At 41.3% G+C, this 18,474-nt stretch overlaps 1 protein-coding gene across 1 annotated transcript; it reads right to left on the reverse strand.

Annotated features, from left to right (window-relative positions):
• Window positions 1–241: 241 nt before the first annotated feature.
• RPA2 (replication protein A2) lies at window positions 242–17,986 on the reverse strand. The gene is made up of 9 exons (XM_026516908.4): window positions 17,673–17,986; window positions 17,328–17,434; window positions 13,177–13,278; window positions 12,934–13,047; window positions 7,754–7,828; window positions 6,985–7,101; window positions 2,657–2,764; window positions 2,385–2,479; window positions 242–1,160 (listed from the first exon to the last, which is right to left on the reverse strand). The coding sequence occupies exons 1-9, from the start codon at window positions 17,680–17,682 to the stop codon at window positions 1,076–1,078; spliced, it is 813 nt and encodes a 270-aa protein (XP_026372693.2). The 5' UTR covers window positions 17,683–17,986; the 3' UTR covers window positions 242–1,075.
• Window positions 17,987–18,474: the final 488 nt, after the last annotated feature.

Here is an 18,474-nt window from a genome sequence, read left to right on the forward strand (position 1 = left end):
CAATGCTAGATGCTTAGCAAACATTATTTTACTCAATTTTCACAACACACCTATGAAAAAATGACACAATTGTCTTCATAAATAAGGAAACGGGAGGTCCTCAGAACTGACGTAGCCTGCTCAAGATCCTAACTAAAAGGGGAAAGCCAGGATTTCAAAACCAAGTCAAGCTATGTTACACACCTTGGACGACGAAGTAGTAATTACACCAGCTTAGGAAGAAAAATAGCATTTTCACAAATTCTGCAGTGGAGCTTTTATTAAACATACGAATGTACTTATTTGGTACAAAACTGAATAGTATCTTTCTCCCCTCTGCCCTCACAAGGCCACTTCTCTAGAACTTCATGTTCATAAAGACACTCTCGGCAGCAGTCATGACAAGGAGAAGGAAAGTGCAATTCTGAAAATAATAGCATATAACCAACCAAAGGGGGGAATAAAAACCAGGCAAAGGTTAGTGGGTTTCTTGGCCAGCTCCCTGCTGAAGGCCCTAGTCCTGCTCATCTCTCCACAGGGAACATAACAGGACCAGAGACTCCTGAGTATTCTTTAAGTAACACCGCCCCAACTCTGGGAAGCATATTTCTTCCACTTCCAACGGTCCTGATGTTGTAAACAAGTAATTTTTAACTTCTTTTTTTTTTGAAGATTTTATCTATTTATCTGAGAGAGAGAAAGAGCGGGCGAGACAGCACAAGCAGGGGGAGGGGCAGAGGGAGACGCAGACTCCCCGCTGAGCTGGGCCCAAGACTCTGGGATCATGACCTGAGCCGAAGGCAGACGGTTAACTGAGCCACTCAGGAGCCCCCATTTATAACCTCTTTAAGAAAGTCCACCCATCTTTACATTCTTATTCTTGTCAACTGACCAAAACTGAGCTTCAAAAAACAAAAATAACAACAAACAAAAAGCCAAAAGAGCAGTTAAGTTTCAGAAGGATGTTAAATGAGACCCTTTCTAGATGAAATCTACTCCCTAGAAGTCAACTGGCCAAACAGATGCACAATTGGAGACGACAGATTATGAAAACAGGTCCACCTGGAAAATGTCTCGGGTACTCAGATAGCTCCAGTTAGTCTGCATCTGTGGATTTAAAATGATCATCGTCCACAGTGGAATAGATGTGTCCCTCGTTGCTAAGAAAATCCACAGCTTGCCTAGAAAGAAAGGAAGGAAAAAAAAAAGAAGGCTCATTTTCAAACTGACGCAGAAGAAAGGAAACGGACTTTGGATATGGCCAAACATCGGTTTTGCTCACTTTCCACTTTCTGTCTTAGCTAGGAAGTCACAGCCATTTTGCTCACAGAAGGCTCTTGCAGGGAGAAGTGCCAGTAAAATTGCAAAGGTGAGATAATGCATGGAGAAAATGGCTATTAGAGCTGCCTTGGACCCCTCTTCTAAACTGTGTAAAGCCCAGAAAATAGAGCCTAACGCAAATGCTAGTCCAAACAAATTGAAACAAAAATCTAAAAATGCAGTCCAGCTTACACATAAAACTCCTCGCATAAACAGCTATTTTTCAAAGTTCCTTCTGCCTACCCACCCACCAACCCCCTGGGAAGTAAAGTTGCAGGATGTAAAGAAAAGGTCTTTTCCAGAAATGTGAGGACACCTTCAAACCCTTCAAGACCCTCAGGATCAGTGTAACGTATTTAATGATGTTTATTAACGATATTTTAATAACAGATAACAAATTTAATACCAGTAATAATTCATACAGCAACTACTACGTGATAGTGTTTCTGCACCTCATAATTACCGGAACTCTTGAGATATGAATTAATATCTTCATTTTATAAAACAGGAAATGAAATTAGACCTGAGCCTTTCTTTTCTATGTAAACCTAGAATATTAACTGATTTACAATAACAAGGAACTATCAAAAGCACCGAAATACTCAGCTTGTCTGATTGGTAAATTGGAATCAGGAAGCTGTTCGTCTAACGTGGAATCAGAAGGATGCTGGAAGGACCGATATGGTTTCAGGTCCAGACAGCCAGATGCACATCTCCACGGTAGAAACTGTAACACCAATGGCACTGTGCATCTGAGGACCCGGAGCTAAGGATCTCACACCTCCAAACTGAATTCCACAAAAGGTCAAATTTTATCTGGTCCATTTTGCTCAAACTTATATCCCTGCACATAATGGGAATCGCTATTTGTTAAATGAATGAGTGAATCAGTGATGTGACAGGTAGCACCATCTTTGTGAGTCCTTCTTCTATCTTCGCATGACCAAACAATTTCTCTTCTGTCAATGAGATGGCAGCTGATGGTTTTATTTTTATTGGTAATTCACTTCTCATTACCAGGAAAGCCTGGTGAGGTAAAATGGGTACAATTCTGGAGCCCCAGCTGATGAAAACCAAATACTCACTTTATGGAGGCTACAGTCATGTGCTGGAGCTGGTTCTTGAGATCCTGAAAGTTTAATCCTTCAGGTCTTGGACAAGCCTTAATCAAATTCAGCACCTGAAGATTCAAATGAGAAAGACTGTAACAACTACTCCAGTCAACTCCCTTATGTAAACCCAAGTCCCTTGATAAGAAAGAAACGAGTCAGGTCCTTCGACAGTCTTAGAATCCTTAAGGAAGTAACAAATGTAAAACTGTCCGTGTCTCAAATTTCTGGAGCCACTCAGTGTTTACCTGGTTTTGGGCCACAGTGAGGCCATTTGCTGGCATGGAGCTATTCCCACCAAAGTTAGCTGTTTCACCCATTCCTGGATTGCTGATAGGTGCTCTCCCTGCTGGGGGCTGAATTAAGAAAGAAGTTCACAGCATTAGAAAATGTACCAATTTAAACACAGTCCTTGTTACTGTGTTACAGCCTGTGAATAAGCAGCTCACAAAAATAATTTAGGCCGTTTTCCCAATACCAACTGCTTACGTTGTTAGGAACAACTATCATCATTAACGAGTATTTCAAAGGAAGATAAAGTGTGTTCTCCGAAGCACATAATATCAGAGAGAAAAGTACCTCCTAGTTCCTTCTTGTTTTTGTGCTATTGAAGGGAGCCAGAGAAAAACTAGCACCGAGAAGAAAATTACCTGGACATTTGCTATAATGGTACACCTATACTTGGTGCTTTATTATTCAAACATGCACTCGCTCTCTCATTTACTTCTTTATTTTTGGGAATTCTTACCTTGCTCCTGATTTTATTATTATTAAAAAAATTTTATTATTGAAGTATAGTTGACACACAATGTTATATATATTAGTTTCAGCTGTGTAACAGTGATTCAACAACTCTATACATTACCAGACGCTCACCATGGTAAGTGTTCACCCATTTCACCCCCTGCCCCCCACTTAAGCATTTACTGTCATGTAGGCATGAAGCATGACGAGGAGAAAAAAAATAGTTCCCATCACTCTCTGTTCTTTTTTTATTACCAAATTTTTAATAACAACAGTCTATAATCACTGTTTCCATTTCCTTTCTCTTAGTCACTCCCCAGCCCACTATATTTGCACTCTCACTGAATGTACTCTTTTTTTTTTTTTTTAAGATTTTATTTATTTATTCGACAGAGATAGAGACAGCCAGCGAGAGAGGGAACACAGCAGGGGGAGTGGGAGAGGAAGAAGCAGGCTCCCAGCAGAGGAGCCTGATGTGGGGCTCGATCCCATAACGCCAGGATCACACCCTGAGCCGAAGGCAGACGCTTAACCGCTGTGCCACCCAGGCGCCCCTGAATGTACTTCTGAAACTGTTCTCACCGAAGTCACCAATGACTTTTCAACCAATATACCCAACAGTTTCTTTCTGTCCTAACGCTACCTCTCAGAAAGGCGCGCTGACCCCACTCCTCTTGAAAAGTACCCACTGCTCCCTAGGTTTCTTGATGGCATGTTCTTCTGGTTCTCCACTTACCTCTCAAACTCTACCTTCTCAGTATCCCTCGCCAGCTTTTCTCTCTAACTAGCTCCCAAAGGCTGATAGCTCCCCCAGGATTCCAACCCAGACCTCCTCCTGGGCCACAAACTCTTGCTCCCAGCCATGGACTGAACACATCCACCTCACTCTCTCACATACTCTGAAGTAAGATTAGGACCCCCCCAAACCTGCCTGCCCTCCTCTATCCCACCTCAGTGAGGAAGGCTAACCCAGTCCTGCAGACTTCCGTCCTCTGTGAGTCCATTCACTCACCTCCCACAACGTGTCACCACAGCCTATCACACAAGCTTCATGGAGCTCAAGTCCCTGCTCCTCACCCTGGCCTCCCAACGGCATCTCACTAGTCTCTCCTACTCCAGTCAACACCCCCTTTGCTACTGCAAGTTAACAGCTTCGGATCATGTCCCTCCTCTGCTGGAGAGCTTTCAGGTGGCTCCCCCTGCCGGTGAAAATAATATAAACCTAGACATTCAGGACCTGCCCCAACTAGAAGTCAAAATCTGGTTTATTCTTGACCATTCCTTCTCAGCACACTTTACTCCCCAGCTGCACCTGGACTTCTTGCCAACCACAAACATGCCTCTGCCCTGAGCCTGTTGTTCCCTGTCTGGAATGTTCCTCCCCTCACCTGCCTGGTAAACACTGACTTCTCATCCTTCAAAGCTCAACTTAATTGCCACTGCCTTTGCAGAGCTTTCCAACATGCCCCAAGCCGAGTCAGCCACTTTCTTCCTTCTTGGCTCTCACAGCGTTTGGCCCATTCCCTCTTGCAGCAGCCATCACACTGTTCGCCTTGCACTCTCCACCTCAAGCCCCTCCATTTTCACAGCGCCTGGTGCAGTACGTGTTCAGTGTTTTCTCCACAGAACTGAATAAATAAGGATGCTAGAACATCAAATGTGTTAAGTACCCAAAAGAGATATAAGAGCACTGTGGAAGCTCGTGAGGAGAAATCCCATCCAGTCAGGAGGCGCATTCATTCAATAAATGCTCTTTAAATGCCTATTGCTTTGAGGTAAATAAACTAATACTGAACTGAACACTATTTCTTACCCAGAAACTCTGCTGAAAGGGTCTCATGTCCTGCATCAGGTAATCCCACCTCACGTATCTTTTAGGACTTGGTTTAGGCATCACCTCCTCCACGGGGTCTTTCTTGATGTCCAGGTCAGGATAGAAAACCCTTCTCTGTGTTTCCACGACACCCTGTGCTTGCCACTTATCCTGCTTTTACTGCTTAGGTGATCTGAATCTGCACTACTCAAACACAAACTCTGTGGGAAAGGGTGTTTTATTTACGCCTCAATATAACTGTCTATACTCCCAGTTTCCACTCCCTAACCACCCATTCTCACTTTAAAAATCACTTCATGAAATATGTCATACATACACATATATGCCATTAAGTATGGTTATAAAATAAACACCCTAAACTTTCTACCCAATGCTGTTCTTTTGAACCCATTTCCCGCACCCTCTACCAAAGCTGCCCTTTGAAGATCCAGGTTTCCAAATCCAGGAGCAGACATCTCTCATCACCTGCCTTGACTTCAAGGCAGCATTCTGCAATTGATCACCACCCCCTCCTTCCTAAAATACTCTTTTCAGAATATTCTACAGAATCACATTGCCTGGTTTCTTCCTGCCCTACTGGCAGCTTTTTTGACTTCCACTGACTCCTGTTCTACTCCAGACTTCTAAAGGTTAGTGTGTCCCAGAGCTCAGGTCTTTGACATCTTAATCCCCCAGTTATCTCTTCTCAGCCGAGGCTTTAAATATCACCTACATGATGACTCCCGAAGTTCCGCCTCTAGCCCTGACCTCTCCCTTGGGTCCCCCCTCTACACAGTCAATCACCCATTCTGCTCTCCAGTTGGATAGCTACCTGGCACCTCATACTCGGTAAGTCCAAACAGAACTCTGGATTTTACCCTCCAAATGTGCTAGCTTCACTTAGTTGCTCGAGCCCCAAACCTAGAAGTCATTTTTGAATCCTCCCTCTTTATATCCTATATGTAACCCACCAAGAAGTCCTGTCAGCTCTACCTTCAAAATACGTCAGAATCCAACCACTCCTTATCCCAGCTGCTGCTACCATTCCCAGATGGATTCTGTTGCTATTCCTGGTGCCTCGTAATCTACATTCCATACAGCAGGCCAGCCCAGCTGAATTTTTTAAAAGACACATCAGACCATGTCACTCCCTAGTTGAAACCTGCTAAGGGCCTAGAATAATGATTGGAACATACCAGGCTCAATAAATATTTCTCAAAGGAAGGAATAAATGAATGGATTTCTCTCTGTATCCCCAGTGCTTACCAAATTGTTTGGCACAGAATAGTATGCAATGGCATCCTTAGCGGCTCATGAGTTTTCTAGCCTCTCCTCCTCTGTAACCAATAATCCTCCACCTGGGCACCAGAATCATCTAAGGACTTTTTTTTTTTTTTTTTTTTAAAGTAGGCTCCACACCCAATGTGGGGCTTGAATTCACAATCCCAAGATCAAGAGTGACATGCTCTACCATACCAACTGAGCCAGCCAGGCACCCCAATCTAAGGACATTCTAATACAAGAACGAACAAACCCTCTGTGTGGCCCTAGACGGACTGGCCACATGGAATCTACACAGCGGAAAATAATGTTGAAAAGTTTCCATATGAAGCAGGGAAGATAACTTCAGGGACAAAATAATGGTGCATAATTTTTCCTATTTAGCCAACAGGTTAGAAGAAAAGCAGTAAAATGCTGTCCCTATTGGGATTTTTGTCTGAATATAATCCTGGAGCCAAGCACTCAGTCTACAATTATGTGTCTACACTTGAAGGTTGTCTTAGGCCTCAGCCTTCTAAGTCAGTGGGGTTAGAGGAACTTGTAATTCTGAGAGAAATACGAGAGCTTCCTTTGAAATAAAATAACGTGGCAAAGCTCATGAAGAAAATGTTCTAAGGACTGAGTGAGGCCGTTCTTCTGGCTCAACCTTCAAAACATCAAGAAAGTCGAAGCCAGAGCACAGAAGCTGTCTATGTTTTTCCAGAGAAGAGGAAAAACTCTGAGAGTAAAGTTGCTCACCTGGCTGTTAGATTTGCTCAGGATCATGTGTGCATTGACGACTTCCAGAATATGTGTGGTGAACTCATTCATATCCTCCAGAGGCATGATCTTAAAGGCTACAAGGCTTTTTTTGTTCTAATAAAATAAAGAGAAAAATGTGAATAAAGGATGAACACATTCAAATCAACTTTAGGTTAAAACACTGTGGCACTTGTCTTGGTTATAATATTTTGCCAATATGGAAAAAATGTGTTATATACTTAAAATTTTCTAACTCAAGGTTGATCCTAATATAGTCATTAATGGGAGAAAAAAACAAAACCAGCTCAGAGTTGTTCAGTAACTTGCCCAAGGTTAACAAACCAAGCAGAGTATAGTCTCCTGACTCCGAATCCAGTGTCCTCCCTTTTACCCTTGGTGCACACCACGGATGGCAACTGTAGGCAGGGATTCCATTCTTTCTCTACCCTTCCACTAGCTGTCCTTTTTTTTTTTTCTTTTTTTAAAGATTTTATTTTTAAGTGATTTCCCCACTGGGGGCTTGAACTCAACCCAGAGATCAAGAGTTGCATGCTCTTCTGACTGAGCCAGCTGGGCACCCCTCCGTTAGCTTTATATTAAGCTAAAAACCCATTATTTCTCTTTGAAGAGAATAATGAAGTAATTTCAATCTAATTCCCATTTAACAGAAAGACTTGGTTCAATCTTAAGTATCCTAAACTCAAGCATGAATCCAGAAATTGCTTCATGCAAATATATTTTAACTATCATTCTTTTCTGACTTTACCTGAAAAGATCTCAGATGGCCAGCCACTTTCACGTATGTCTCTGGAGGAACCACTGTGTTTTCACTGCTGGCATCCTAAAAGATAAATACAAACGTATCACTTGAAGGTTTTAGGGATGCTGGTGAAACTTTAAAACCGCTAAAAAACAAAACAAAACAAAAAAATTGCTAAATTACATACAGAAAGAGAGCATTATAAAGTAAGAGCACTAAAGGAGCCGCATGTGGCACTAACTAGTTTGCCTACCTTTTGGAATTTACCTTTTTAGAAAATCAGGCATTGGAATAAAAAGACCTCTCAAGATAATCTCCAGTTCCAAAGTTCTATGTTATGTACATTATCAAAAAAGCAAACAATTATGCACTCCTGCTCAATGCTGTTGGGCACACAACTTTCTGGTGGATACACTTATCAGCACAGCAGTTCTACATTTAAGAATTTAAGGAAATAATTAAGAACATGCATGAAGATTTAGCTTTATTTATTTATTTTTAAAGATTTTATTTATTTGATGAGAGAGAGAGCGTGTGTGCACACACAAGCAGGGGGAGCGGCAGAGGGAGAAGCAGGCTCCCCACTGTGCAGGGAGCCCAATGTGGGGCTCAATCCCAGGACCCTGAGATCACGACCTGAGCCTGAGGCAGACGCTTAACCGACTGAGCCACCCCAATGCCCCAAGATTTAGCTTTAAATGTAGCTCTTGATCTCAGTGTCGTGAGTTTGAGCCCCACATTGGGTGTAGAGATTACTTAAATAAATAAAACTTAAAAAAAATTTAGCCTTAGGAATATTCATATGGCATAGTTTAAAGTACTAAAAAACTGAAAACAACCTAAATATCCAACAACAGTCATATTCATATAATGGGAGACTTCACAACTAATAATGTGGATTTCTATTTATTGTCTGAGAAGACCAGCTGTGACACATAGAAAAAAAGCTGCTTTCCCACGTGGAGGAAAAGACACACCAGAATGTTAACGATGGTTAACTAGGATAATTATAATTTATTTTAATATTTCTTTTTGAGTTTTCTTTTTTTTTTTTTTTTTTTTAAGATTTTATTTATTTATTTGACAGAGACAGCCAGCAAGAGAGGGAACACAAGCAGGGGGAGTGGGAGAGGAAGAAGCAGGCTCATAGCGGAGAAGCCTGATGTGGGGCTCGATCCCGGATCGCCGGGATCACGCCCTGAGCCGAAGGCAGACGCTTAACCGCTGTGCCACCCAGGCGCCCCTCTTTTTGAGTTTTCTAAACTACGTACACACTATTCATAAGAAATATGTATAAGCTAAATCTTAAGGTTCTTTTCTGATTATAAAATGTTTAAGTACAGGGGTGCCTGGCTGGCTCAGCTGGTAGAGCATGTGGCTCTTAATCTCAGGGTTGTATGTTCAAGGCCCATGCTGGGTGTAGAGATTACTTAAAAACAAAATCTTAAAAAAAAAAAAGAAAAAAAATGCATATATACATAAATTTATGTGAGTATAAAAAACTAGAAAATAAAACATATTTGTTTAAAAATAAAAGAATACCCCAAGTCTCATCATCTGGAGATCAACTTGTTTTTGCATTTCATCCTCCCTATTATTTTACACAGCTGAATCTATACAGATAAAACTTCGTATTTCAATATAGGACATTGTAAAACAACTTAGAAAAAGTAAAGCTAGATCTGTATTTCCCACATCGGAAACCAGGGATGTACTGTATGGTGACTAACATAATATAATAAAAAATCATTAAAAAAAAAAAAGATCTGTATTTCCCTTCTTTTATTAAAGTATATTACAGGGCACCTGGGTGGCTCAGTCGGTTAAGCATCCAACTCTTAATTTCAGCTCAGGTCATGATCTCAGGGTTATGGGATCCAGCCCTGCCTCAGGCTCCGCACTGTGCATGAAGCCTGCCTGGGATTCTCTCTCTCTCTCTCCCTCTGATCCTACCCCGACTCCCTCTCTAAAAAAAAAACAAAAAACAAAAAACAAAAAAACTATTTATCTATATATATCTATATTCCAATAGGTCAGACTTAATTATTTAAAAAAAGAAAAAAGAAGAAAGGACACATGAACATTTGAAAAATAATCTGAGACCAGGAGAAACTTTACAAAGTTAAAAGATAACTAGAGAAACTGTGTAATTATGATGAGAGGTTGCTATTTTTCAAGCTTCTAGAAACAAAAATAAACAAACATTCCTGGGGGCAAGGAATCAAAGGGCTTAAAGAGACAATTTACAAAAAAACCCACAAATTAACATTAAATACAGTTTTAAGAAAATTTCAATCTCGTCCAAACCAAAGAAAAACAACTTCAAAAATGAGAAACTTCTCACTGATAAAACTGTATTTTTTTGAACTAGCATCCAAAAATGTCTGATTCAGGGGCACCTGGGTGGCTCAGTCAGTTAAGGCTCAGGGTCCTGGGATCAAGCCCCGCATCAGGCGCCCTGCTCAGTGGGGAGCCTGCTTCTCCCTCTCCAGCTCCCCTTGCTTGCATGCTCTCTCTCTCTCCGTGTCAAATAAATAAATAAAATCTTAAAAAAAAAAAAAAACCCATAAAAATGTCTGATTCATAAAACCCACTGTTAGAAAGGGTGTGGAGAACTGGGCACGCTCATGCACTAATTAAGTGGAAACTGGCACCTTTACGGAAGGCAATAAATATGTAAAAATGTAAATGCAAGTTTAGAAAAAAGATAAAAAATGTAAAATATATATTTAAAACTAGAAAACCTACTTTGAGGAACTCATCTTAAGGAGATTATCTCATCATGAAGAGACAGACACAAAGACACTCACTGTCTATTATAGCAAATGGTTGGAAGCAACCTGAATGTTCCCTGACTGGAGATACCGTTAAGGGGTGCTGTGCCCTTATGATGACTAGGCAGTTGCTAAAACTGATGGTGCAAATCTCTGTTTACTGACATTAAGAAATCAGTTCCACAATAAAGTTCTTTCAGCGAGGAGAGCATTTTACAGAGCAATTGTATACCATCATCAGCAAGACTGTATACATCTGTATGTACAGATTGTATACAGACAAAATTGTCTGAAAAGATATTTACCAAAACCTGTTAGAGCAATTGTCCTCTCTGGAATGTGGGATTTCAGGTGACTTTTAAATGTTTTGTAAGTAAGCATGGTACATTTTGTTTGCCCATGTAGTATAAGGCTTCTAGTATTTACCACCCCACTTGATGGCAAGGACTGTGTCTTTCTCATTCTTTGTATTCATGGGACCAAGCACAGTCTGGTTCAAAATCGGTACTCCAATAATTGTTGAATGAATTATCCTGTATTTTTCCAAGAAGCAAAATTAAAGGATGCAAAACTACCAAGTTATTTCTCCATAGACAACTTGTGCTTTTTTTTTTTTTTTTTAAAAAGATTTTATTTATTTGTCAGAGACAGAGAGAGCACAAGAAGTGGGAGTGGCAGAGGGAGAGGGAGAAGTAGACTCCCTGCTGAGCAGGGAGCCCTATGCGGGACTAGATCCCAGCACCCTGGGATCATGACCTGGGCCTAAGGCAGACGCTTAACCAACCGAGCCACCCAGGCGTCCCACACCTTGTGCTTTCTTTAGTGAAAATAGTATACAAAGCGTTTATGATCCAAGTTTTCTATGATGAATGTATTTTTAAAGGATAAAAAACCAAAAGGTCTTTTACCCAATTAAAAATAAAAAGGATAAAAAGTACAGATTTCCTTTTAGTTTATTTTCTCTAGGTTTACAGAGATACTCACATACATGTTGCTTTGCAAAAATGGGGTCATACCATATATACCATCTTGTAACACGCTCTTTTCCTCTCAAGTTTATGGTAAACACTTTGTGACAGTATATATAAATCTCTATATCACCTGTCATATATCATAAATATACCATGGTTTAATAGTGCCCTATTGCCTGCATTTTGACATTTTTTTCTTAATAATTCTTTTTTTTTTTTTAAGATTTTATTTATTTATTTGACAGTGAGAAAGAGTGACAGAGAGAGGGAGCGAGCACAAGTAGGGGGAGCTGGAGAGGGAGAAGCAGGCTCCCCACTGAGCAGGGCCCCCGATGCAGGGCTCAATCCTGGGGCTCAATCCCGGGACTCCAGGATCATGACCTGAGCCGAAGGCAGACTCTTAACCAACTTAGCCACCCAGGAGCCCTGAAATTGTTTTTTTTTTATTTGAGAGAGAGTGCACACAAATGGGGGAGGGGCAAGGGTAGAGGAAAAAGGACGCAGACTCCCCACTGAGCGCAGAGCCCGAATCAGGGCTCGATCTTACAACCCTCAGATCATGATCTGAGCATAAAATGAGAGTCGGACACTTAACCAATTGAGCCACCCAGGCTTCCCTGAAACTGTGTTTAATTTCTCATTATTATAAACAATGCTATGATCAACACTCTTACAACGGAATCTTTGCACACATCTTTAATGATTTCCTTAATGTAAACCTCTAGCAGTGGAGTGCTACCTCAACATTTTCATGATGGAGGATTCTGATCACCAGCTGGTTTTTGAGGTAGGTTATAATTATACTCAAATCATCAAGGTAGGATGGTATCCATTTTCCTTGACAAATAATGACAAATCAGTCAACAAATATTTAGTTAAATGCCTACTAAGTGCTAGAGTCACTGTGTTAGCTACTACTCTTAACAGAAGTGGACACTGTCATTCTTTTTTTTTCTATGCTAATTTAATAAATTAAAAATGGTGGGGTGCCTGGGTGGCTCGGTTGGTTAAATATCTCACTCTTGATCTAGGCTCATGTCATGATCTCAGGGTTGTGAGATTGAGCCCTGTGTGGAGCCTGCTTAAGATTCTCTCTCTCCCTCTACCTCTGTCCCACCATCTCTCTCTCCCTCTACCTCTGTCCCACCACCCCTTCCTTCTCTAAAAAAATGAATAAATAAATAAAATATCTCTGTTTTCACAGAGTTTACGTTCTAGCGTCTCCTTTCACTTGCCTTCTAACTTTGCTTATAGTATTGTGAAGTTTGGAACATTTTAAACTTTCATGAATTCAAATGTATTAACCTTTCATTTCAGGGTTTCTGCCTTTGATGTCTTACTTATAAATTATACTTATACTAAGAAATTCAAAAGACTAAAAAAGTCCAACATCTCCAGAGTCCCAAAGTCACCCCGCCCTAATTCAAAAATAACTGCTTACATCTGTGTCAACCCACTGACGGACATCCATGGGTGCGGCGGTCATGTCATCTAGTTTGTACACGATGTTGGTTGGGGCCTTCTCTGCATGTCTGATTATACCCACGACAGTGACCTAGATCAGAAAGAAAGAAAAGTTTGGTTTTCCCGGAAACCAAAACAACATTTATGTATTTTTAAATAAATAACTTTTGTTTCATTCTTCACATGATGAAAGGACTCTTCCACAAACTATTTTACTTACCTGTGAAATCTCAACGTTCCCAATTTTGAACATTTCATCAACCAGAGTGGCAGAAAGCAGCTGAGATATGGTACAGGGTACGATGTGCTGGGCTCGGGCTCTCTGAAAAGAAAATGTTTAAATTCAATTAAGAAAATAATAATTACCACCCATTAACACCTTTCATGTGCCAAGCACTTTACATACATCATAATATTGAAACTTCAGAATGAACCTCATCACCCTTGCTTCACAGAGATGGAAACCAAGATCGGAGAGCTAAGAGATACCATTTTAGAATTCAAACTAGGTGTGTCTGACTCCAAAGCTCCTGATCAATGGGTAAGTGTGTGTGGCACTATGGATTCATTAAAGCGAGCAGGCCAGAGTGGAGACAACATTAGGAAGGATGACCTCTTCCGGAACAAAACTTAAACTCCAGTTTTAGGACAAGGACAAGCTGGAGCTGGCTGTTCAGGTCACCAATGACATGAGATGGTATTTGGGAAGGGTTTGAGAAATGGCCAGCAGAGACAGAACTTTGGAGCTGCTCTAACTCTCATGATGAAATATAACAGAAGTTCGAGGTATAGCTTTCTTAAGGACAGATGCTCTGACAATCAGATGGAAGTCCTGGGGGAAAATGGGATAAGGGCTTGGCCACACTGGACATCTTAAAGGGAAACGACATGACGTGTTGGGCAGAAGAATGTCTAACAAGGACACTGAAATCCTATTCCAAAGCAGCCTAACAATGGTGTAAACTCTTATTGTCACCTACCACTGGCCAGGGCTTGTCTCATGGCATAAAGATAGGAAAAACGGAATAGGATTTGCCCTCAACACACTCCTACCTAATGGAAGCACAAATGTAAATAACAAACCTGGCCTTGTTATACTATAGAATGAGATGCACTACGTGGGATCCCAGAAAAACATACTGGCACTTTCAAGAGGTAGCATTCGGGCTCTACCTTGAAGTATGAAAACGTCGACAGTAAAAAAAAAAAAACCAGTAAGGGATGGGCATTACAAGCTAAGGGTAAAAATGCACTCTCACAAACTCATTTAGGAAATAAGCACAAGGAAGAAAATGCATGGTGGATTAAAGATTAGAGTTCCTCCTGTCAGAAGTCAACAACCCAATAGCTATTCTGCATGTAAGACAGAACATAATAGACTCTTGGCACTCGTGGATTTAGCAGTTGCGGCTTTGTCCTGAAGGTCCATGATACTAGCAACATTTCCTTCTGCTGAAGCCTGATTTTGAATGGTGAGTATTGCCAGGATGGTAAAAAGTAAGCCCTGCCAACTACCAGCACACATCACGAAAGGCGGCAATCAAGCCTGAGGGTTAAGATTATGGCTCTATCACTCAGGAGCAGTGTGTTCTTGGTCATGTTTTTCAACTAATTTGTATCTTAGTTTTCTTATCTGTAAAATGAGGAATGATAAAATCGTGAAAACTAAGTATATGGTGAAGTACCTAGACTAATACCTGGCACATTGTCAGGACTCAAAAAATGTCAGCAAACGTTATTTTGTCAACTAGGGTTCCTCACCGTTTAGATCTGCAATAGCTTTTACTAAGGATGTGAGGAATCAACAACGCTTTTCAATTTTACCTTATGGAATCGTATAGGTGAAGTTACATGTGATATTGGTATTTATAGATTTAAATTTGCTGAGGTCCCATGTTTTAAGCTCTCACTATGATATATTCTGTTTCCACCTATCAAAGGTGAGACCTTCATTGTATTTTCAGCATAAGAAAACTAAGAACCACTGTTAGGAATAGGAACAAGAACACAGGCTTTGGTGCCACACAGTCCTATAGACCTGTGTTCAATCCCAGCTCCATAGCCCTGGACATGCCACCACCTCTTTTGTCAAATGAGGATATCCACCTTCCAAATTATAAACAAAACATATAATGTATATAAAAGTGCTAATGCCGGCTTCTATATGTAGTATGTATTCAACAAATATTATTATTCCTCAGGTAAAAAGTTATACATGGGTAATGACTGAGGTGTTAGCAATACCTTCAAGTTCATAGCAAATCACAGATATTTCTTGTTTTTTTTTAACGAGCACCTATTACGATTACAAGAGTTCCTGGTTTGTTCCAAAGAGATTCACAGAGTGTGCCAGCATAAGTATATTTAATTCTTAAAAAATTATTTTCTAGGGGCGCCTGGGTGGCACAGCGGTTAAGCGTCTGCCTTCGGCTCAGGGCGTGATCCTGGCGTTATGGGATCGAGCCCCACATCAGGCTCCTCCGCTATGAGCCTGCTTCTTCCTCTCCTGCTCCCCCTGCTTGTGTTCCCTCTCTCGCTGGCTGTCTCTCTCTCTGTCGAATAAATAAATAAAATCTTTAAAAAAAAATTATTTTCTAGCTGACTATGAATCAGAGGTTACTCAGACAGTATTCTATGAAACCATCATTTCTATGGGTAAAAAGCTGTCCGTATTGAAAATTTCACATGGTTCAATAAAATGTAACAGGTTTACAGTAGATAGGAAGGCCTTTTAGATAGGGTGTTTATCTAATTTACTGTGGAAAAGGTGCTAGATTTAAAAACAAAAAGATCTGGGTTGAGTCTCCAGCTTATAACCATCATCATTCTCTAAAAACCTGTGTCAATACAGTGCCCAAGCTAGGGATCCCGAGAGAAAAATTCTATCGACTGGAATAATGAAAACAGTTAAGCTTAGAAAAGATGAAAACCAATGATCTATTGTTTTTTCCTTCACAACCTCCAGGAAGACGAAGAGTACTAGAGTCCCCTCTGGTCTTCCTGGAAAAAAGAAAACTGCAATAGAGAAGCTGCTCACCAGATTTTGGATTTGCTCAGCATCCTGTGCGCACGTCTAGTTCCACTTACTTACTAGCTATACAAGCTTAGGCAGTCCCTTCACCTCCCAGACCCTCTGTTGTACAATGGAGTAAACAATAAATACCTTATGGGATTATATGTAATAATTTGTATGAAAAGTATAAAGCAATGTCCAAATGTATAGGAATTATCAATGAATTCTTTCCCACTAACACACACCCTGAATTCACAGTTTAGGTAAAAGCTTATCAACCTGTACAAAAAATACAGAACCCGCTAATACTGAATCTTAACTCCACATCTGAATGACACCTAACGAGTAGCCAAATCAACCTTGTATTTAAAGGATGAAATCAACAGCGGTTGTTAAATGCAAACTCATTTCTGAAAGACTGAATAACAAGTATTGGATAGCTTTTTACAGATTGCTTTCCTATACATTACATTACCTTATTTATCAATTCTCAGAACCACCCTTTGATATAAGTAGTACTAGTACCATTATCAGATGAGAAAAACCAAGGGCCATAAGGTTCAAGTTTGTTGCACTAAAGATACTGCCAGTTAAAAGTCGATTCCGGACACTATCTATCCTGGCTCCAACACTCGTGTTCTTTTTAACAAAAATATCTGGGAAGAGCGGTGCCTGGCTGGCTCAGTCAGAAAAGTGTGTGACTCGATCTCGGGGTTCTGAGTTTGTGCCCCACGCTGGGTGTAGAGATTACTTAAATAAATAAAAACTTAAAAAACAAATCTGGGACCATTTATTGAAAGTGACTACAGGGCAGGCACTTTATATATACTATATATCAGAATATTAAGTCTCACAACAACCTTGTGAGGTCTGCATTATTAATCCCATTTAGTAGTAATCCCATTTGATTCCCGATGTTAAGAAATTTGTCCAACAAAACCCTGTGTGTCAGAGCAATGGCAGAACACAGATCTACCTGACTTCGAAGACCATTCTCTTTCCACTGCTTTTTATAACCTCATTACATTTAATTAAAAAAAAAAGATTTCGAATACATGAAGAATGCAAAATAGGCTAGTAACACAAGTCCAGTTTTTCCACAAGGCTGACTCATTAGCTATATTGGTAAATTTCAAAATAAATCTAATTCAACGGTGGAAGTGAAAGTAGGAGAAATTTCTTTTTTCTTTTTTTTTTTTTTAACTTACAGCACTTAATTCTAAGATTTGGTAAGGCAATACTTGGTAATTATCCAACCAGTTCATGTCTGACATCTTTGGTCGCATAAATTTTCTCTCAGGGACGAGTTAGGAACTTCAGGACAGAATGAAATAAAACAAAATACTCTTTCAACCTACTGATTTCTTTTCAGCCTGCGAAGGTGTCGGCGATCCAAAGCCCCCGGGGGACTGCGTGTAGCCGCCCGCTCCGCCAAAGGAGGAGCTGCTGTAGCTTTCAGATCCACCTGGTTTTAAACAACAGTATCAATGCCTGGGCTGCTTTCCAAGCCTCTGAACAAGCCACAGGCCCCCTCAGACTTCATCCCACGGCCAACCACTCCCAGCATCGCCCTAATCTTCCCCCCCCACCACTAGCCCCGGCCCCCGCCCCTTCTCCACCCCGTCCCTCCCCCACTCCCACCGCCACATGCTTCTCCGACCCCCGCCCTCTTGCTAAATCCTCCTTTCCACTCTCATCCATACCGAACCACATCTTTGTCCCTACTTCCCTCAGAAAAGAGGGCCAGGAGACGCCCGACTGGTGGGTTCGTGTAACTCCTCAGAACCCCGGTGCGGCCGCAGTGCTAAATCTACTTTTCTCTGGTGCCACAAACTCCTTCGCGCGAAGGACGGAGCCAATCAGCGTCCAGAACGCTTCCTGCTTCAGCCAATCAATGCTCACGAACTCTACGCTTTTTCCTGTCTTCTCGGGCCTTGCTTATGAAAACGCGCACTCGGCTTCCGATAGGGTTGGAAGGCTCTGCGGCCATTTTTACTAAGGGCAAAACAAGCCGCGCAAGCGGAAGCAAAGAGCGGCGAGCGGTTGATTGGGCCGTGTCTCAAGAAAATAACCAATCAAAATGATACTTCCGAATCTCAGGCTGTATAATCCCACCCCCCTCAGTGAGCGACACCTTACATCACTTCCTTTGTTTGGCGTCCTCCTGTTCCCGCCAAAGTCTCACCAATCAGACGACGCCTTAATGTACACAGCTACAGTAGGATTCTTGCTTCGGCGACTTCGCCTCGCCATCGTGCGGCGCTTGCGCACCCGGGGCCTCACCATGCAGTCTTCACCGCACGTCGTAAGATTAATAGTTCCTTTCCAAAAAAAGCCAGGTTCTCTTCTTCTATCCGCATTCCCTGGTCCTGATTTCCCCCAGCGAGGCTGTAAGGAGCACACATCCTCTTACCCAAGACATACTTTCAAAAGGTCTTGAGGGTGGCACCCCGCCCCTGTCCACCTCCTCTGCCCAGTCTAATACGGTTGCGCATCCCCGGTTCC

This window comes from Ursus arctos, unplaced genomic scaffold (genome assembly GCF_023065955.2).
Source record: "Ursus arctos isolate Adak ecotype North America unplaced genomic scaffold, UrsArc2.0 scaffold_32, whole genome shotgun sequence".
Lineage (NCBI taxonomy): Eukaryota > Metazoa > Chordata > Mammalia > Carnivora > Ursidae > Ursus > Ursus arctos.

Coding starts and splice junctions, on each gene's coding strand:
- RPA2 (XM_026516908.4), bottom strand. Junction 13,048..13,176: donor GGAACGTTGAGATTTCACAG/GTAAGTAAAATA, acceptor TTTCTGATCTAG/GTCACTGTCGTGGGTATAAT. Junction 1,161..2,384: donor ATGACTGTAGCCTCCATAAA/GTGAGTATTTGG, acceptor CTTTCTTTCTAG/GCAAGCTGTGGATTTTCTTA.